This window comes from Agelaius tricolor, unplaced genomic scaffold (assembly GCF_023055355.1).
Source record: "Agelaius tricolor isolate 1412-34295 unplaced genomic scaffold, bAgeTri1.0.p SCAF_14, whole genome shotgun sequence".
In the NCBI taxonomy this organism is placed as follows: domain Eukaryota; kingdom Metazoa; phylum Chordata; class Aves; order Passeriformes; family Icteridae; genus Agelaius; species Agelaius tricolor.
Window position 1 is genome coordinate 2,675,020 of NW_027269274.1, and position 22,459 is coordinate 2,697,478.

Below are 22,459 nucleotides of genomic sequence, written 5' to 3' on the forward strand. Positions count from 1 at the left end.
AAGGCTGTGAGAGATGCTCACAATACACAGGGTGAGTAAGGCCTGTGAGAGATTCTCACAATATACAGGGTGAGTAAGGCCTGTGAGAGATTCTCACAATATACAGGGTGATAGTTTGGTCCAGGAGAGGATCTCATGGAATCAATGAGGAGTTGAATTCAGGCTGTTTGCAGGTCAGCTTCATCCTGCTTTGGTGTCATATCTACAGGGCTGATGATCCATGGTGCCCAAGAATCCCAGGGAAAGCCAAGGGCAGCTCAACCTTGGTGTGAAACCAAAAAAAACCCCACATGTTACAGCCCAGAGAGGGTCACAATTCAATCAGATTCCCAGCAAATAAACACTGCCAAGTGAAAAAAGAATGAAACAAAACCCCCAAATCAAACAAAAGAAACTTGCTGATTGCAGCCAAGGCTTTTGAAGATTACATCAAGTCAAACTTTTATTAGCAAAGTTGTATTTCATGTAAAATGAAAATATCTTTTCAAACCGTACGTGCACATCTGCGCGGTACAAACAGCAACTACAGTACAACACGTTTCTCTAAACTTTAATCAATGCACACTAACATTTAGCTCCCAAAAAAGTAACATTGTGATGGTGACACCACATTTGCTTTGATCTTTTTCTCATGAAATTACAAAGTCTCTTGTTTAAAGTCAGAACCATAATAATAAAAAATGAACAGACAGAATGCTTTGGCTCAAAGCCCCCGAGGGGCTCCTGCCTGCAAACAGAACAAATCAGTGCAGATCACTTGAGATTTGACATGAGAGATCCAGAGCTGCCATGTAAACATGTCCTGCTACTCCAGAGTGGTTTGTACCTTGATTTTTTGTCATCAACACTGACAGAGATGCAGCTGAGGGTGTGATCCATTGGCAAACAAAGGGAATTCTCCATGAAGAATTTCCTTTCTTTCTATCTGTTCTTACAGATAAGCAAAATAACCTAAATGCACTTCTCACCTGCAAAATAATGGCTGTGAAAAATGATGCTGAGGTTTCCCCTCAAAAGCTCAAGGAGCAGTGAATGTTATTCTAACTTTTCTTTACAAAATGTGGAGTCACTGTTTAAAAACCCCACCTTTTTTTTTTAAATACATAGAAAGATTGTGCTACTATTTGCTTTCATGTCAAAAATAATATTGGCCTGAAAACTTTGATGAAAACCTCTCCTGCACTGGATTGAAGCCATTCAGCCAATGGAAGCAGTTCCCAGGGAAAGAGCAACTCACTGGAATTTGTGTAACATCAACACAGCAGAAAAAATATCCATAATTAAAAAAAAATCATTAAATCGTTTGCTAATTAGATCCATTTATGATGTGAGTTACAACAAAGGTTTTACATTTTTTTCTACACGAACACACGATTTTATCCAGAGGGGGAAAGCAATTTCCTGATTTGATTTCTAATTCTTTTCCTAAAGATTTGATTCCTAATGCTCTTCCTAAAGATCCAGCCCCAGCAGGGCTCTGATGCCCAGGGCTGTGCTTTTATCCTGCTGGAGTGCAGAGCCACGAGGTTTCTGGAGATTGGATCCCCTGATTTTGACAGAGAAGGAAGCTGGGGCTGTTCCTGCAGGTTCTTGATAATGTCATTAAATTTTAATATATATGTATATTATATATATATAATATATATAAATATATATATAATATACATATATATAAAAATATATATTTATATATATATGTATATAAATATATATTTATATATATTTATATGTATATATGTATATATATATATGTTTATATATATATATATATATTATATATATATATATACACACACACATATGTCTGTCTGTGTGTGTATATATGTATATATATCAAATTACAGAAAAATTATCAATATCATGCTGCTCAGGGAATCCAAACAGCTCCCTTGGGAGAAAGGACAGAGGGTTTTTTTTTTCCCCATTATTTAGGAAGAGCTGATTTTATTCATTTAATCTTATGCACAGTCAAAACTGCACAACTTTTTCAGCAAGACCCATCCCTCTTCTTCTTCCAGAGGCTTTTTAAATCCCTAAACCAACCTGGATCTGTGGGGCCAGGGAAATGCCTCCTCCCTGGTGGGTGGAATTACACCCTGGCTTGATTTGGGTATCAAATCTGAAGGTGCCATTTCTCCTCTCACTCCTTCTGAGGCAAAACGGGTCAGAACCAAAAGGACCCAAGCACAGCCTGGGATGGGATAATTAAAAATTCCCTGTTCTGCTCCCGTGGCTGGACTCCCTCCTCTCAGCAGGCAGGCTGGAATGCCCTGCTAGGTGTTAATTAATGAAATCCCCATGGATTTCCAGCAGGTAATTTTAAGAAACACCCCTGGCCAGAGGAAAAAAAAAAATCCAAAAAAGTCCCAAACAAACCAAGGCAAAGATGTAATGCTCAATGCACTATTTCAGAATAGGGTGTGATTTCTGGGGTGTGCAGGGGACTTTGATGAATTTGTGGATCCCTTCCAAGTCAGGAAGTTCCATGAACTGCAGAGCAGTTGGTGACACTTTTACTGAGCTGCATGGTCACACTTCCTGTCACCTGGCACAGACCAAGGCAAAAACACAGCCCAGCTCCCTGCAATGACAAAAAACTCCTCAGGAAAACCTCAGCTTGCTCTGTTAATTTACTTTTGAAAAACAAAAGAATCTCTAAAAAGCCATCACCAATCTGCACTTTCCAGCAGAAAAAATCCCAGTGCAGGGAAAAAAAGAAAATAAATGATTGGGGAAGAGAAAACATCTCAGGTGAGTGAGATTTCCTGGGAGTTTGAGCCACTTGTTTAATATTCACTGGGCATATTCCTCAAAACCCGTGTTCAAAACTCCAGGTTCCATTGCACATCTTTTCCTCCCTGTTTGATTCTGAGGTCCTGAGGCATTGTGGAACACCACCATTAAGATTTAAGGCTGTGAATTAAAATCTGAGTGGAAAAAGCAGCACCACCAGCACATCACAAACACCTCTCAGCAGCAACAGAGCAGGAGCTGCGTGGGGGATTTGTATCCATTACTGGAGCATTTGACACCCATTAATATGGTCTGAAACAGAGAAATTCCACATTGTTTAACAGAAGCATTTTCTGGGATGAGGGCTCTGGTTCATCTGCAGTGACCCACAGGCAAAGGTGATGGGGGAGTGCAGGAACAGCCCCCCCAGCCCAAGGTGAGGATTTGGGGGAGCCCACCCCAATTTTATTCCCCAATTTTCAAAGACGTTTGATCACTGCAGATGATTCCCAAAGGAAATTCATGAAAAGCAGCCCAAAGCAAGCAGCAGGTTGTCACAAGCCTTATCAGTTCTTAGATTTTATCTGGCTTGGGCTGCAGCAGACACGAGTCAGCAGATAAAGATGCTGCTGGGAAATGTCTCTGTTGATGAGATGCCAATTTTCCCATTTCTCTAATTGTGCACTCCCTTTTTTGGAAAATTACTTTTTCCCTCCAAAATTAAAAGGTTTTTGGACCTTTTCAGGGTTTGGATTGAGTGAAGTACAGGAAATAGAACTTTATAAATAATAATAAGTGAATAATCTGGGTCACTGACATGGGATGGGATAATTTTTGATTTTAAGGGCAGATTTCCACTCACCATTTTATACTTATAGGCACAGCCTGAATGGGGCTTTTGGAGTGGCTGTTTGGTGTTTGCTTTTCCCAAACAGAGGTTCCACAAAAAGCCCTAAAAGCTCCAATAAAACCCCAAAAAGAGGCACAGATCAGCAGAAGCTTGAGCACCAAAGGCTTCCAGAAACTGCCAAGCTCTGAGGAGCAGCCCCAGCCTGGGGGGAGCTGTGTGGGATCCACAGCCCTTCCACTGGGAAAAATCTCCATTTCCCTGGGCTTAACTGTAGCCCTTGCTGGAATCTCAGAACCACAGGAGTAATTCTTGCTTCCTCTCTTTCTTCCACTGAAATCATGGAGGGCCCATGTGGGGATATTTGCCTAATTGCTATCAGGATGCCAAACAGCTTTTAGGATCTATTCCTCCTGCAGGAACTACTGAAAAACTTTTATAATGGGAGTGACAGAAGAAATGAAGCCACGTTGATGCTCTACTCAAACAAGCAGATCCAAAAATACAAATGCTGTTAAAAAGAGATTCAGGAGATTCCAATACAAAAAGACCAAAAAAATGTGCTGTACAGCTCGGCTGAGTTAGTGTTGGAGAGGCAAAGAACCAGATTTAAACCAGCATTCAGTCAACAAAATAGGAAAACAAACTCTACCATAGTATTTTCTCCTTGCTTTTGTTGTTTTTTGTTTATTTAACAGTGAATAGGCTGAAAAGAAATGAACTCTTGAAATTCAGGTAGGTCTAGTTTAGGTGCTGCTTGAGTGGTGAGAGGTTTGGATGATTCCTATACACACACCTCCTTCTGAAAACTAATTCTGCTGGTCCAAATCCATATTGAGAAGCAAATCTACTCATTCCTACACAGCTATACAGACCCATGCTAGCAACATGTCTCAGTTCAAAATAAAACCAGGCTGCTCTGGACTTGTGTCAATATTAATATCATATGTACAACGTCTCCATGAAATGTTGGCTAGCTCACAAATATACAGATATGAGACAGACACCAAGGAGTTTGCTTAGAAATGCAGCTTGCAGCTGGGAAAAATTAAAAATATTTTGAGTGATGGTGGATGGGAACCCTGTTTTGCCTTGCCACAGGAAAAAGCTGCAGCTTAACTTATTTAAGGAAATAGTGCCAGCTACTGGGCAGCAACTTCACCCACACTCTCCTGTGGGTAAAGCTGCATTTCTAAGTATTGGAATTGACGTCAGCTGTAACCACTAAAACAGGTTTTTTGAATATCATACACAAAGGGGTTTAATTCTTTAGGAGAAAATTATACAATATATAGAATATATTTCTCTGGTATTTTAAATCCCGATTTTCCTCGTTGTGTCACTTTGCAGAGTAACCTGGTTTTGTTGGTGCCATAACCTCGAGGTTTTTTACACACACACCTGTGACAACAGCCATACAGGGCAAAAATACTACACAGAGAAACATATTCCAAGCCTAAGAAACACCTGGAGCAGCAGGCAAGGACACAGATGTACCACCAGAGCAAACTCTGGTTTGCTCAGACTAACACATCGTGTAGAAAAAAGAATTACTCCGTTTTATTCAGAAGAAAACACACAGAAATTAGGATGGAAAAATCATCTTTTAGTGGCAGTGACTTGTTTTTGTATTACCTGGATGTCAGGATTTTCCTGACTGGCTCAAGTGGCACCCAGCTCCCCAGCACAGAGGTACCTGTGGGGAGCTAACCAGGACAAACACCACAATTAAACACCGATTTTAGGCGTGGAGAGGAAAAGTCGCCGTAGAACTCCCAGTGCTTTCCACTGATCCTTTTTCCTTAGATCCAGAATAAGCTCCAATAAATGAACCATCTTCATTGAACATGCCATGCTCCCCTTCTCCATAATCTACCAGACTATCAGCACTTCCAGTGGCTTTAATGTCCCCGTTAAGTGACTGGAGGCTGCCTTTCAGCGGCTTTTCATCGCTGTCACTACAAAATAAAGAGATGCCTTTCCAAAAACCTGCCTTTCCAAACACCTGCCTTTCCAAAAACCTGCCCTGCACTGCTCGAGGGGCACTGCTCCTGCCTGGGGAAGGGGAGAGAGGGACCCCTGGGTGGTACAGTGAGGATGGTCTGACCTCTGAGTCCTGCCCTGCTCCTCACACACCTCAGCTCACCCACATGGCTTTTGTCACGATTCCAACAAATTAATTGGTTAATGGGAATTATCAGAACTCATCTATTTGGGTTTTTATCCCCTTTTTGCCTTGGGCAGACAGAATGGACAGAGAGGGAGGGGGAAGGCAAAGGGAATGCTGGAAAGGATTGGAGGGGTCTGTTCCAGCCACCAGGGCTGGCATCAAGCACTTGAAACCTCACTTCTCATTTTACAAAACACTGGGCAACATTCAGGGACTATTTGTTTCATTTTCCTTCTGAGGTGGGTGGATGAAGTGATACCACTTCAGTGGGTCACATCTCACTGCTTTGGGAGCATCCCTTTGAGTTTAAATGGCAAATAAGGTGCTTTTCCCCTCTTATTTTTTCTGCTAGTATTTTATTTTACCAGAGTTTATCTCACTGGAGTTTGCCCCTGCTAAGGGGAGGAACTGGGAAAAAACCAAAGTGGCATCAATGTCTGCACCAGCAGTCTCTGTCCAGTGAAAATTCTAGGGATAAGGGGAAGAACTGGGAAAAACCAAAGCAGAATGAATGTCTGCAGCTTCAGACTCTATCCAGTGAAAATCCCATGAAAAAGGACAAAAATTCTGGGAAAAAAAGGGGAATTTCACTGGCCATTCCTCCTAATAGCACTACAGAAGAGGAACAAGAACAGGATATTTGCGGGGATTGGGAAAATATTAGAAGATTATATTAAAAAAAACCTAAATTAGGCCAGTGGATTAGGGAATAATTACTCATGTAGAGCCCTTGCTGCTAATGCCAACTCAGTGTCAAATCTTTGGCAATTTTATCTAAGGAGGGACAGAGAAATGAACCTGACCTTCTTCAGGATAGACTCAATATGTGCAGAAACAACACAGAAAAATAAATCACTACTTTTCTGCACAGGGCATTTCTCCTCAGAAAAAAGACAAGTTTGGATTTCCAGGGGAAAGGAGGGGGTCAAAGTTATTAACCTCAGGGCTTTCTTACCTTTCTAAATATTTGTCCCATTAGAAAGCATTAAAAATTAAATAAAGATGAAATTATGCAGAAAAAAAAAAGCCCTACTCCAGTACAAATAATGTAGTATATATAAGTGGGATTTCAACAGCAATTTTATGCCCTTAAGGGCAGCAACACCAGTTTTCCAGCATGGTTCTTATAATTATGTATTTTCCTTCATATCACAATTACATATTGCTAGAAGTTTTAGTTATTTTAAAGCAGCCAAAGTGGTTATTTCAATTCTCCTACAGGGATTTCTGTAGAGCAATGTTCGGTTTCTTAATATTTTTTACCATATTCCAAACTTTTCTTTGTTTTCTTCCCCAAAATTCCCCATATTCCATGATTTGGGTCTGAGTTTCAAAAACCCACTGAAGACACAGAATTCAATCCATTGACTTCAGTGGGCTTTTCAGAAGCACCCCAAATTATCATATATATTTACATTATTCATACAATGCTAATTAAAAAAACCAAAAAAGTGAAAAATAACCACCAATACATCAGCATTTCTTTATATCCCAGCTTGGATGGATTGAAATATACTGGATATACCTTTATATTCCTACTCTTATCCACTCCTATGAGGTTTGCTTTGAAAATGAAAAACAGCATTAATTGCATGCCATAAAAATGTCCCGAATAATGATTTGGAAACAAACAAAACCCCAAGAAACACAAAGCCTTGTGAAAGCAGGTCCTATTTACCTATATTCCCCAAAGATTTCATCTTTTATTGATTGAGCTTCAGGATCTGGATGCAAATCTTCTTTTTCTTTCACTGTGCAAATAAAATAAAGGACAGATCTCTGTGTTGTGTTCTGCTATGGATTTTTCTTTTCCCAGGGGCAGTGGGAAATCCATCTGCACTCACCTCCAGGCTGGGCTGGAGCTGGCTGGACACAACTGTGAGCTTCCAAGAGTTTGAGACCATGCCCTAATTTATGACGAGCAAGTGTTTATAGAATCATGGAATGGTTTGGGTTGGAAGGGACCTTAAATTTCATCAGTGCCACCAGGGACACCCTCCAACATCCCAGGGTGCTCCAAATCCTGTCCAACCTGGCACTGAATGTTTTCAGAGATGGAGCAACCACCACCTCTTTGGGCAACCAGATTTCCACTTCAATACATTTATCTAAATCCTTACTCACTGCCTGGAAAGCGACAGAGGTAATTTTTAGCAAAATATTCCACTGTTAAGCTGCCTGTGGAAGTTCTGTCCATGTGTCCAGCAGCAGTTCCCAGGTGGAAAGTGAGGCAGGGAGTCCTGCCAGCAAGGATCTTGCTGGATCAAATGCTGGAATACTCCAGGAGTGCTGGGAGAGGCCTTTGCAGGCTCTGTGACCAGCACACAGCACAGCTCCACTTACACTCGTTACAATCCCTTCCCTGGATATGTATCAAAAGCTACAAATCCTAATTGGATGTTTGTGCTGGCGGCCCTGCGGCCCCCAGAGAGAAGCCTCTGAAGGATGTTGGTCATTAACACGTGAGCAGAGGGAAAGGACAATAAATCCATTTACCTGAATATTTGCCTCCTTTATTTCTTCTGACAAAGCAAACTGTCAGCAGCAGCAGGGTGAGCAAGGCGATGGCGCACATCAGCCCGATGAACCAGCCCTGGGTGGAAATCCCCTCGTAAATGCCAGCGTAGGCTTGGGGAGATGGGAGAGGAGCAAAAAGGGAGAAAATTAATCAGAGGGAAAGGGCAGCACCCCACAATAACACGAACACATCATGTTCCTCTCTGGATTTTAATGGAATCAGTCTATAGCTACTGATGGTGCTCAGCTTCAACAGGAATGTCCAGAGTGAGACATTTGGGACTGGAGGGGAGAGTGCGGGTGACAAGGGACAACACAGACACTTGGCAAGGTGGCTCTGAGAGAGCAGTTGAGTCACAGGATTAGCACCACACAGGAAAGCTGAGCACAGAGCTGTTAAGCCTCTCATGCAAAAGCAGTTTTGCGGAAGAGAGAGAGGTAAAAGTGCCCCCAGTACATGCAGATCACCAAACTGGCCACTTATGGGTTTTATCCCAGCTGCCCTCTCACATTGCGCAGGTTTGTGAAGGTTTGGGATTGTTCCAGGCTGCTGTAAAGCACAGGGCTCAGCCAAGAGCCTGGGATGTGTTTGTGCTGCCGTGGGATTCAACTGCAAAGGGCCAACCTCAACCCCAGAGCACGGAACGATGAGTTTGGGACACTCACACTGCACAGGAACCTCAGCATGGATTCACATGGAAAAACAAACGTTCAGCACCTCGAAGGGCTTCGTGTCTCACCTCTCCCCCTGGTCTCAATTACATCTTCAAAAATGCTATTGTTATCCACCCAGTTCTTAGTCACTAGGCGGATTGTGTACTCAGTGCCAGGCTCAAGGGCCTCGCTGGGCTGAAACTTTGGGGTGGGCTTTACTGCGTCTGAAATCCTGCCGCTGCCTTTACCTACGGAATGCACACAGTCAGGGCACAGGGGTTAATGCAGTCATGGAGCCTAGGAAATGCACAGTTACAAGTAACACACAAATACAGCAAGGAATTTGAAACATTTGGCATCGGGCAATCTGATTTTTCCAAAAGCAAAAAAAAAAAAAATACCCCCAAACATCCCCCTCTGTTTGATTTTTAACGTTCCATCAGATGAAATCAACGGCAGACCGGAGTAATCCTGATGTTCAGGAAGGGGTTTGCACATCTCCCAGGATGAAAGTTAATATTGATGGGGGATTATGGATCTGCTCGAACTAATGCCTGCTTAAAAAATTACAACTTGCAAATGGGCTTGCTTTGTATGGATAATCTGGGGTTTGATGCTGCTCCCATTGAACTGAACTCAGCAGGGAAGCACAGACAGCTTGTTAGCTGGATATGGATCCTTATATGTCTCCCAGAAAAAATTAACAGTGGGATTTGTGCTTGCTTCTCTCCTGACAGTGATTTTCTGTGTCCTTTTAAATTCCACAATGCCTGCACAAAGCAGTGGTTTAGAAACAACTCAACAATTTGCCTGTAAATGGACATTTAGGCATTTAAGTGTTGCTGATGAGTTTAATATTTGATTAGGAGAAGGTAAATTCCACTAGTTCTGGTTATGGAACCTTGTTATTTGCAAAACACCTCCTGTAACCCTGTCTGCATTCAGATTGTGGGCATTAAATGAGATTTTTCAGAACAGCTTTTGTGGAAAGCAGGAGGAAGGGCATTACAGCAGTTGACAATCACTGCCTGCACATGAACAGCAAATTTAGAACTGTGTGTGACATGGAGGGATCTCTTACAACATGGAAGTGTCCCTGTTCTCAATGGCAGGAGAGAAATTTGGGGGGGCTGCACTTCATAAAAATAATTCTTGAATCGTTCTCAGTCGCCTGATTTGCCTGTTTTGTCCAAAGCCATCTAAACTAAGGCTTGAGCACAAAGTATAATCTGAAAATTGCTCGGCCAATTAACACTGACAGGGGAACAATGCTCATTAATACTTCAACTAGTAAATAAGCAAAGCAAGAAGCTGCTGGAGATTAAGGCTGAGTTGACAGCTGAAGGGAAAAAAAAAGAAAAAAGATTAAGATAAATCCAAGCACAGTCAAAGCAGCAGTTCAGGATAAGTTTAAGTTTTTAAGGCAACTCTCCACATATTACAATAAGCAGTTAAATGGGCAGACCACTGGGATCAGAGAGAACACATCCAGCTGAAACACTGCTGATACTGAAGCACAGCTCATTAGCATAAATTAACCCATCTATGGGTAATTTTTGCTAAATGAAGTATGTGAAACCCAGCTATAGTTTTTAATCAAACCGAAAATTAGGCAACAGGATACCACAGGTACATTTTAATTACATGCTCTAAAATCAAGGCATCAGAAAAATGGGAATATTATCCATAAAGGAACAGGAATGAACACGAACCTTCAACCCAATGTCTGTTAAATACCCCTAACACTTGTGCATGACATGGAAACCACATTACTCAAAGTTCACACCACCAGCCTCCTAAGGAAGAATTTCTCCTGAATTCCTGGGAAGCAAATCTTAAACCTTGAGCTCCTGGCATGTTCTTAAAGCAGCTTTACCAGTCCCTCTCTGCCCCTTATTTATCCCAGCCTCTTTCTGAACCATCAGCTCTTTGGAGAAGCAGAAAGAGGGAAGTGAGATGGCTGAAAAATTTCTTTTTTTCTGCCCACTCATTGCTCAGCTCTGTCTGATGCTGCAGCTGCCCTGGCACATGGAGCAGCTCAGGGCTGGGATGGACCTCTTGGGATGAGGATGAGCCCGGCCTAACCTGGCACTGGGGATTTACCAACAGCTCTCCATTTACCATCTCCTATCCCAAAACACTCTTTTTTTTCCTTTAAAATTCAGAACAGGTGTCCAGTGCTGGGTGATTATGAGGTTTCTTTCCATGCCATTTCTTCCTGGTCTGTATGACACAGCCAACAGGGCCCCTACAGAGCAGAAAGATTTGCTAACGGGGGTGGGTTTGGTGGCTGGAATAGAAAAAGGCAGTGCGGCCTCCTGAAAAATAAAAGCAAAGATACACAGATAAGGCAAAGCTCCACATTCTGGAAGGCCAGGAACATCCTGGAAGCTGCAGGAATTAGCTGCAGAAAATTGAAAGCAGTTGGGTTGGGTTTTTAATCTCCAATAAGGGAGAAGGAGCATTAGTAATAAAGGCATATCACCAGCACTTCTCATCCTCCCCCACTATTTATCAGCCACACCATGGGACTTGCATGAACATTAAACACTGAACTGCAATTTTACAATATTCCTACTGGGCTCCAAGATTTATGGGGAGAACAGAACACACATTTTTTACAGAAGCTTATGGTATAAAGGGAAAAACAATAGAAACCACCCCCGAAGATTTTCCAGTGTCCTCCAAAAGTTAGCACATCTGTTATAAAATATACTTGTATAAAAAAAAACCTGGCAGTCTGAGAGCTAAATACTAATTGTGGGCAGCATCTTAATTTATAATCATACCTGTCTAAATACATCTGCTGCAATAAATGCAAAGCTGAACTTCCATTAATTTTCCCCTGCTGCTTGGCTGTTAAAAATGTTTAAATATGCAGCACAAGTATCTTTCATTTTCAGGGCTTTTCAGTGCAGGAAGTAATTCATGTTAAATTTGGATTATTTTATACTACAGAGATTAGCAAACCTGTTGTATGTAAAGTTTATTGAGAAAAATTTATAGGTGAGGTGATGATCAAGAAATGTGCTCCAATTTAAATGGATTTTTCTAGATTGTGAGCTAAAAATTAGGTTTGCTGCTAACAGCACCAGTGGTTACATTTAGGAAAAGTATTTTATTATTCCTTTTCCACTGTGCCCATGGCAAAAGAGAGCTAAAGCCACATGCCTCGTTCCAAATGGTTCCTCTGGTCCTGAAGGGAGCCTCTCCCTAAGATTTTCCAAAAGCCTTTGGGAATTATGAGCCAACAGCCACTGGAATATAATGAAATTGGTGAACTTTTATTTCCTGGCTTCTCTGGAGAATAAACCTACAACTGTGTGGCTTCATGTGGATGAATTTCTCATTAATGCTTGGGTTTCTGGACACACAATGATAATTCTCAACATGGAATATGTGTTTGGTAATCCCCGAGCAGCACTGGCGACAAGATGAAAAGGAGCTTTGTGTTAAAGAAGGGCTGCTACATTAAATTAATCTTTTCACTTCTGGAAGAACATTATTTTGTGTTATGTTTCTGAGAGCTAATGATCTTGGGGAAATTGACATTTTCAAGGGGAAAATTAATTAGTTTGGAGGTCATTTAAGACATACTGCCTGAAAATATGAAGACAGAGATTATAGTCATTTTCTAAGGACAACATACCTTCTTCTGGGGAATGAAACCAGGATGAAACCACAGAAATTAAGCTGTTATTTATTTTGCAGTAAATCCAAATCCCCTTTTGCTCAGGTTCAAGAATCATTTTATCAAGAAATGATAAAGATCTTAGGTTGCCTATAAGGGTTTCATTTCTGAGTTATTTTCACTGTACAGATTTGTTTTCAGAGGTGCTACATGAATCCTCACATGTATTAAATAAGGAAATTCCCTTTTCTTTCTAATTCCAGACAACAGTAGCAGGGATAAATGCAAATAAATTAAGGAAACAGCAGTGATGGAGATAAGTAAAAAAAAATAAAATGTGAACCACTCCAGAGCTGCCACCTCAACATTTCCAGTTTTCTGGCAGATTGCATTGTGAAATTCTGAAATACCCATGGCAAAGGCTGAATTGCAGCACTGGAAGTTTCCAAAGCCTTAAAATGAACAACGAGAGCTTTATGGGTTTATTATTAAAGTGGAACAGAGTGGTTATAGAATCACTGAATCAACCCCCAAAGAAACGTGGAGTGCTCCATCACGGAGTTTCATTTCAGAGGGCACCACATTTTATATCTGTCATTTACGTGGGTCATTTGAAATGATAAACTTTGACTTCTGAAATCACTCCCCTCCTTCAAAAAGAGAGATTGTTTTAATTTTGAGCAATTGCCTTGGTCCCCAAACCACAGCTTAAAACCCCAAGGATGTCACTGAAAAGAGTGATTTTAAATTTTTTTTTCAGCCTATCATGTTTAGGTGAAAAATATCTGAACAATTTAGCCAGCAAATAATGACACAGAACTCTAATGGCATCTCAGTGACAGATGCAGTGCCCTAATTTAGGGTGGCTTGAGAAGCAGCAAGGAGCACACATAAATCATAGAACTGAACCCTTGCAGCTTTCATTAATTATACTGCTCTAGTCTAAGAAATATTTCACAAGAATCAGGTGTTGCCACCACTGAAACAGAGTTTAGGAAAGTAGAGAATGAGAACAAAATGAATGTCAACATCTCTAAACCATGACAAGGTTATTTCAAGGAGTCAAAACACATTATTCTGGTTGCCCAATGAAGGCCAGAAAAGGCAGCTAATGAGGGGAAATGGGGTATTTTTATCTTGGAAAAAAAAAAGATATATTTTTCTTTTCTTAATGAGTAATAAATCAAGGTGATTAATAGTTGCTACCAGGTAAGTACCTGTATCCTACATTGAGACTGGAGGCCAAAAGAGAGTTGAGAAGGAGTTTTGCTGCTTGGGAAAACAAATGGCAGTTCCTGGCTGGATCTGGAACTGGGACATGAAGGTCTAAAACACATTTTTCCTGTTTTACCAGTAACTGAAAAGAATACTGCAACTTAGAAGTCGAACAGCACAGGGGCCATTTTTCTATTTTCCATCAACATTGCTGCACACTGTTATCTTTGCTAAAAATGATGCAGTCAGGACTCTTTTGCTTATCACATTCTCTTCCCCCTTCCCCGGGGTAAGTGCACAGCAATGGTTTCTGATTAATAGCAAGGAGCTGCTCCTCAGTACTGTGGAGTTCCCAGACTTGCTGAGCACAGTACATTTTATCTCATTTCAGCTGAAAGTGAAAGATGAGCTATCATAGGGTGCTTGGATTTTTCTCTAAATCACTGAACATCAGTGTTTCAGCACAGGGTGTAAGTGGCAGACAAACACTTACTCCTGGTCTCTGATAAAATAATCATAAATAATGTAGCAAATGCAGTCAACTTGATGTTTATCTGGATTTTCCATGTCAAACAGCTGACCCTAATGTTGCCGGCAGTCCCCCATCTTCATGCACGGGCAGAATTTGTTTTTACAGTATTACTGAGAACAGATTATCTGCATTTTCAATTTTCTGTTTGTGCCTGAATGCAATTCACTTATTCCAGCATGGCTTAAGGAGCTGATGGGTGTGAACAGAAACAGGACTGCACAGCAAAATGAAACAGATGAGCTCTGCTTCCCTGAAGAACACCATGGCCACATTACAAAGTCCATTGACTGCTCTCATGGCAAGGAAAACAAACTTACTTCCCCTAATTACAAAGGAAATGTCAAGCCTGGATTATTCCCGATGGATTTTTCTGTTACGAAGCAGAGTAATGCAGATTACCCAGGCGGTGCAAAAGAGAGCTCTCTACTGCAAAAACCAGGCCTTTTCAAGCAGTTAGGCCATTATCAGCTGGATTCCATTTAAGCACAATAAATGTAATTCAACCAACCACCATAAACCACGACGTGAGCACAACACGGTTCTATAACTTGTTTTCCTACCTCCAATTCAGCTGAGTCACTTTCCCACAGTCCTTTTCTACTTAGCCAAAGCAGCATGCCCTGATCATGATTTTACAAAGATAACAAAACCCTAATTTTGTAAGGTTTTACCTACACACAACATTTCCCCACTATTCTCAGTGCTCCTCCACAAGGAAGTGGATTTTGTGAATTTACTGCCTTGAGCCAGCATCAGCTCCAATTCAGCTGAGTCATTTTCCCACAGTCCTTTTCTACTTAGCCAAAGCAGCATGCCCCAGCCATGATTTTACAAGGGTGGCTAATTTTGTAAGGTTTTACCTACACACAACATTTTTCCTGCTATTCTCAGAGCTCCTCCACAATGACACAGATTTTGTGAACTTACTGCCTTGGGCCAGCGTCAGCTCCAATTCAGCCGAGTCACTTCCCCACAGTCCTTTTCTACTTAGCCAAAGCAGCATGCCCTAATCATGATTTTACAAAGATAACAAAACCCTAATTTTGTAAGGTTTTACCTACACACAACATTTCCCCACCGTTCTCCACACGGAAGCGGATTTTGTGAACTTACTGCCCTGGGCCAGCGTCAGCTCCAATTCAACCGAGTCACTTCCCCACAGTCCTTTTCTACTTAGCCAAAGCAGCATGCCCTAACCATGATTTTACAAAGGTAACAAGGCCCTAATTTTGTAAGGTTCTACCTACACACAAAATTTCCCCGCCATTCTCCACACGGAAGCGGATTTTGTGAACTTACTGCCTTGGGCCAGCGTCAGCCCCTCCTCGGTGGCTGCCTTCCCGCAGCCCTTGGCCGTGCAGGCTTTGATGTAGAACTTGTACTTGGTGCTGGGGCTGAGCCCTGCCAGGTGCCAGCTCAGTGCTGAGTGGTTGGCCACGCTCACGTTGCTCACGGCGCCCACCTCGTGCGTCTCGTTGACTGCAAGGGAAGAGCATTCAGTCAGTGTTGTGTTCGAAGGGAAATGCCCCAACAAAGGGCAGGAACGATGCAGCTGACTCTGAGGCAGAGTGGAAATTTTCCAGAGTGGAAATCCATGTTGGTTTAATGTACATCTTTGAGTTAAGTCTGTAGTTTGAAAACACAGCTGTTTAGTCTGACTGCCTGTTCTCGGAGAAACTGCTCCAGTGAAAGACAGAGATAAGGGGGGAGCAGACAGAGAGACTGATATGAGAGCAGGTCAACCTGACCCAGGAATTCTTTCTGATAAAGAAAAATTAGCGGCAAATGTCCCATGAAATCTCTAAGAACGAATATGTATGAACCTATTGTGAAATTGCATGCATATGCATTTGAGAGGGGGATAAAAAAGGATCTGGAGTTCTGTATATAGATCCACTCTGCCCATAATCAGCAAAACCAAAGGGAAGATCTGGATGCAAAGGCACCTGAGCAGCTCTGCTATCAGCAGGGAGAAGTGTAAAGTGCATGGGTGATCATTTTTTTTAAAAATAGGGCACAGACTCATCCTTTTCTACCCTCAGAGAACATGTAAAATACACTGAATTATCACCACACCACACAAGTGGTGTTGTGGCAGTCTGGGCTAAGTACTGGCTCTTGCCTGAGGTTGTCTTTGTTTCTCATTTCTTTCCTGGGCAAGAAAGAAAGAAATCCCCTGGTATTTTGTTGTTTTCAGTGTGATTACTCAACACCATGACTCAGGTGGTCTTTTGTGTTTCTGCTGAGGCACCTTAAGGGGGAGAAACTCCCTGACATAATGTGTAGATCTATATTAATGTGGCTTCATAGAGTGCCCCCATCCCAATTCACTTGGTATTAAATGAGCTTCACTCCCATAAAATGCACCTACAATTTATGTGTCTTTTTAGCCACTACATTAGGGGTAATTTGCCAATATGAAATAATTGAATCAGCCCATAAATGTGGGACAGGGAATGGCAGCAATGGGAGCTTCCATGGGAAAAATGCATGGAAAACTGCATGGAAAACTGTAGCCTGCCCTCTGGCAGCCTCTGTGCACATCACACCTGGGAGTTTTCCTTAACTAATCCTGCTTCAATTCTGAACTCAAAGCAAACAAGGCACATACTTATCTGGTACTGCAGAATGTAGCCAGTGAGGTGGCCATTGGCTTTCTTGGGAAGTCCCCAGGACAGAGTGACTGAGTCCTTGTCAAAGTTCAGGATCCTGAGAAAACGTGGTTGTTCAGGGACTGCAAGACACAGGGGTGAGCTTTCAGAGGAGAGAGAACAGGTCTGTCCCTACAAATTCTTGTTAAATGAGGATATAATTTAGCTCAACACCCACAGCTCCCCTTTCGAGTGAAGTGCTCTACAAATGGTGGAGTTTTTACTATCACCTTAAATAAGGGAATCAACTCACCTTGTCCCAAGGACAATTTCAATTTATGTCCCTCCATCCCATATTTTCCTCTTGTCTTACCTCCTTCTGGAGTTTTAAAAACCACAGGGGAGCTCTCAGGGCCATCTCCTCTGGAGGTGAAAGCCGAAACTGTCAAGCGGAATTCACTGAAGGGCTCCAGGCCAGGAATCATCCCATAGTTCCTCTCTCCTACAAACGTCAGGAAGTGTTTCTCTGGGTGATGCCTCTTTCCATCCAGCATGCTTCTTGTTTTCCACCAGTTCACCTGCGAGGAGATTGGGATTTTTAGAACAAATTATATTGTAGGGGAATGAGCATGATCATGATCTCTCTCACCGTCCCAAAAATGAGAGATTGCAATCTGGGACTCATTTAATAATTTATTCAACTATATACAAATATTTCTAGAGAGATTTGTAACCTTGTAGCCTCTTAAGTGCCCACGAACTCGGTCCCTTGGTATCCCAACCCAGAAGACTTCGACCAGGGTGCTGTTCAGGACCTCCACTGACACGCCCGCAGGAGCAGCATCTGGAACTGTAGAAACAAAAGTCTCAGGTGTTAAAAACACTTCCGAGAGCCCAGATTCACACTGTTCACAGCTCCAGGGCTTGGCTTTCCAGCTCCAGCTGTGCCATTTCATGCAGTCTCACTGCAGGCAAGCAAAAAGCCATTCCACCTGCATCCAGTGGGTGGAATGGGCCAATAAACATTATTTTTCTGTATTTTTCTGCTGAGGGTTGAGATACATGTGTACTGGGACACATGAATTTCTACACCAGTATTTATGATTTCCTGTTTCAAGCAATGCTTACAGCAGTGAGAAGAATAAAAAAATGATTAACACTGCACTCAAGAAGGCAATCATAAAGGTTTTTTTTATAATCAATTTCATTTTACAACTAAGCTCATTAAACAGTAGGATTTTAATCACTGCATAACACAGAGAGCTATTACAGTGCCTGAAAAAAAGGAGGCCTTGATCCATTGACAACTGAATTGCAAGGAAGATTTTCCACTGGTAGATGCAAAATTAGACTCATCAGAGAGAGACAAAGAAAATAAACATCCTGTGGAGTTTCTTTATTCTTGTTCTCACTATTCTCCACCTCTTCTGCACCACCAGACCTTCCTGTTCCCACCTCTGGGTGGGCAGGGGGGATTCTCCTGTCTGACAACCACCAAGTCCATTTCCAGCACTCAAACTCCACCTGGGAGCCAAGGAAAACCATGGGGCAGAAACCCAGGCTGGAGAGGATGACACATTCTCCAGGGACTCATGGACAAGGTAACACCAGCGCAGGTGGGAATGTGGCTTTGTCTGCAAATTCACTCAAACACCCCGTGCCTGGGAGTTTGTCCCTAATTGTCAGACTATTTACCTTCTGACAGTGTTAAACTGTTGGATCAAGCCTCAGAGAGCCCAAAGATTTTTTCCCTACCAAGTACAGCCCGACTGCTACACTTCAGAGACTTCTCATGGACTGTGGCCTTCAAACAAGTGCCCAGACTAAGCCAACAACTGAGATTAATGAGAGCACAAGTGACCTTTCCAAAAACACCCCTCACACTCCAGCAGGCCAGCATCCAGGCACCCAGCATGGGTCATGTCCATGCCTCATGGAGCCCACCAGGCTGAGCACTGGCACTCCAGCAGCTCTGGGCTGCCCAATCCATCACTCCACACCCGAGCACAAGAAACCCCCATTTTTACAGGCAAGCTCCTGCCACTCACCGTCCTCTCCTGAATATCCAATGGTGATGTTCGGTTCCGGGCCAGATCCTAAATTATTGACAGCCTGGACTTTGATCTCGTAGGGCACGAAGGTGGGCACATTCCGCACGCTCAGGGAGTGCTTCTTCACCAGCTCCTCGTTCCAGTCTGTCTCCACACCCCGCTGCCTCCAGCTGACCTTGTACTCCAGCCCCGGCCCGTTCCTCTCCATGGGCTTCAGTGGCTGGGGAGAATTAAAAGAGATCTTGTCTGTCTTTGTTGGGATCACCAAACGGCAGCCAAGGGGAGTGGGGATGGTTTTGTGTCACTCTAGTGTGGTTGTGTTTGCAGGGGCCCCAGGATGAGGGAAGAGATGAGAATCTTGACTCCATGTTTCAGGAGGCTGATTTGTTATTTTATGATATATATTATATATTAAATGATATATTATAACTATACTAAAGAATAGAAGAAAGGATTTCATCAGAAGCCCAGCAAGGAAAAGAAAGGAATGATAATAAAATCTTGTGACTGCTCACAGCCTCAACACAGGTGGCTGTCGTTGGTCATCAAGTAAAAACAATTTCACATGCTGGGTAAACAATTCTCCAAATCACATTCCAAAGCAGCAAAACATGGAGAAGCTGAAGCTTCTCAGGAGAAAAGATCCTAACAAAAGGATTTTCATAAAATATGGCTGTGACATTCTAGGACACGAAATAAAACGATGCTCACGCTGGAACCTCCAAGGTCAAAAGAAGGGAAGTTCATTTTTTCACCCCAACATTTATAGACTTTCAAAAGTGACAGGGGATTGGAGGATGAAAGCGCCACCTCTCCAACGACACTGGACAAGACAACAGTCCATCAAATTCCTCCTCCTCCAGAGAAGAATGTAGAAACAATAATTATTTACATAAAGTGTGTGAGAAAGTTCATTACAAGAATGCAAACATCAGAAGGCTTAGAAGAACTTAGAAGAACAGGGCAACAGTTTTGGAATGTGTGTTACAACACTGGGAGAGAAAAGGGGCAAAAACCCCAAGCTTTGAGTTTTTGCTGTCATTTTAATTTGAGTATGAATGGAAGAACAACAACATGACTTCATGAGAAAGGAGGGTGAAAGGCTTGGATTAAAATCCAGATTAATTGCTAGGAGCCACATTTCTGCCTCCTACACACATCAGGTTTTGTTTTGCCACAGGTTTTCCTGTGTGAGGTAAAACCACACGCCTTCAGCACTACTGAATTGCAGAGTTTGGCATAAGGCTGTGTGTGCCTTTTAGCAGAGATAAAATTTGCATTTTATCCTAGAATTTTATGGAGCACAGCAAGTTGGGTCATTAAAATTTAGATTTGTTCTAACTACACACCAAATGGTTGAAATTACGCCTGGACATTTAATGTGCAACTGCTGGGCCACTCTGCTTTTACCAATCAGCTGGAGAATTCTTCCCAGCAGGGTTTCCAGGTAATTAACAGGAATTTATAAAATATTAGGAGATATATAGCAATAGCTTGTCATGAGACATCCTCAAACTGAGTTTATTTCTCTGAAAACGCATTACTTTGATTAAGAAAGTTAAATAATCACCTACCCTACCAAAAAAGCTAAACAATGGAACAGCCCTTGGTGTTTCCCACCATATAGGCTGCTTTTAATAATATTTTAATATAGGTAAATATGAAATATATAATAGCTAGTTTGTATCCAAGAGGTCTGACAGGAAATATCATCAAATACCAGTAGAAAGTTATTCCCCTTTGATGTTCCTCATGCATGGGGAGACCTAAAGTTGGGGGATCTGTAAAAATTCCCACTGATCTGCTGTGCTGTGAGGACCTTTGGGGTGTCTGAGACAAAGGAATTGGGAGGTTGGGCAGCTTTCTCACAGGCACCACCTCCACAGCGAAGATCCCAGGGAATGGGATTTGCAAGAGAAGCTGGAGAAGTAAAAAATTCCTCCTAAAAAACTGATTTCTTGGATAGAGTTAAATTGCAGCACTGCTTGACTTTTATTTTGATCTCCCTTCAAGCTGCAAATCCTTGCCTGAAAATCCCAGTCACTAAAGCTCAGCTGGTCTCTTAATCCAAAATAGGCAGATTAAGATCATTCTGCAGCCTTTGTCTGTCAGAAATAGCCTGTGCAGCGCCCAGCAGTTCCTCTGAAAAGCACACAGGAAATGCCATAAATAAATGAATATCCTGTTTAACAACATTTTAATGATTCAACAAGATTTAACCAAGCCCTTCCATCCCATTCTCTCCTTTCAGGCTCAGATTTCACTTCCACTTTTGCCCTGTCTGAGCAGTGATTATGAAGTTCCTGGTGCTCAAATCCCAGTACTTCCCAGTAAACATATGGGGTAATAAAACTCTGCATTTCATGGATTCATTAAAGTTGGAAAAGACCTCCAAGATCAAATCCAACCTTTTCTGAGAGGCAGAATTGTCTCTCCTGACCCTGGGCTAAAAATCCCATTCAAGTCCAAGCCCATGGATCTTGAGGGCCATCTCCTTTTGGATGAAATTCTACCCCAAACCATGACTTCCCACTGGGGAAACATTTGTTGCTCTTTGCTGGGAGCAGCAGATTGAGGAGTAAATCTCATGCAAATTGTGTGTAATTCCAGCCTCAACAAAAACCTGCTTCCCTGCACAGTTGTGGATATTTGTGCTAAATGAAGGAATACATAACTCAACTGCTGGCACAGAAGCTCAAGGCTTAAAACCCAGGAAATTTGAAGCCTGGAAACCATCCTCAAGACTTTTACATAATTCCTTGGATGCACATCACAGGCTTTGGAGGTTTATCCACATTCCTTTAGTTCTTGGTGTAAAAATTCAAGCTCACATTCTCTTGGGCAAGGGATCTGTGGTGTTTTTAAACTTCCAGGCTGCAAGGGCAGAAGCCATGAGCCACCCATCCCCTCTCTGGGCCTGGCTGGTAATTTTAATTGCAGAGCAGGGTAAGACCACAATTATTTGAAGCAGTTTCTTGCATACAAGAAGCAGAAAAGAGCAAATTTTGGTAAATTCTCAAAGTGCTTAACAGGAATTCCATATTTTTTAATACCTTGTGAAGTCAGACATGAAAAACAGCCTTTTGAAATAAAAATGATACTGGGGTTGAAAATGCAGAATAAATTTAAGTCAAATTCGTCTTTCAGAAGAATAAAGGATCGTTCCTACAGGATTTGCTAATCTTGCCTTACCTCCCATTTCATCACCATTTCATTGGGTTCAGAAGCTTCTACTCGGATGTTCTCTGGGTTTTTATCTGGAGCTGAAACCACACAGGTGACAAGGTCAGTTTGCACATCCCATTTATTTGCATTCGGTATTCAAATGCCAAAAAGGATGGGAAATTCCCCTATTAGTGACAGACACTTAAACAAAAAACGTTCATGAGATGAATGGCTTGGATCAGCAAAGCTGATGGGACCCAAGCACGTCATTTATGCAGTTTGGATTCCTAAGTGTCCCTGCTGGCTGGAGCCACCAGCTAACATGGAACTGTGACTTTTGGATTTGAAAGCAC

At 42.1% G+C, this 22,459-nt stretch overlaps 1 protein-coding gene across 8 annotated transcripts in view; it reads right to left on the reverse strand.

The window, feature by feature from the left end:
* Positions 1–415: 415 nt before the first annotated feature.
* CHL1 (cell adhesion molecule L1 like) overlaps positions 416–22,459 on the reverse strand; it is a 132,876-nt gene continuing 110,832 nt past the window's right edge. For 6 of the 8 annotated variants that reach the window (XM_071439321.1, XM_071439326.1, XM_071439320.1 and 3 more), the window contains 10 exons: positions 22,134–22,204; positions 18,939–19,161; positions 17,625–17,740; positions 17,264–17,468; positions 16,911–17,033; positions 15,599–15,778; positions 9,008–9,169; positions 8,247–8,378; positions 7,429–7,501; positions 416–5,538 (listed from right to left, as the gene is read on the reverse strand). In XM_071439321.1, the coding sequence (XP_071295422.1) occupies positions 5,322–5,538; positions 7,429–7,501; positions 8,247–8,378; positions 9,008–9,169; positions 15,599–15,778; positions 16,911–17,033; positions 17,264–17,468; positions 17,625–17,740; positions 18,939–19,161; positions 22,134–22,204 (1,502 nt within the window). In that variant the 3' untranslated portion in view covers positions 416–5,321. Of the gene's footprint in view, positions 5,539–6,705; positions 7,314–7,428; positions 7,502–8,246; positions 8,379–9,007; positions 9,170–15,598; positions 15,779–16,910; positions 17,034–17,263; positions 17,469–17,624; positions 17,741–18,938; positions 19,162–22,133; positions 22,205–22,459 lie in introns of all 8 variants that reach the window. The other 2 variants (XR_011681115.1, XM_071439327.1) reach the window with 2 other exon arrangements.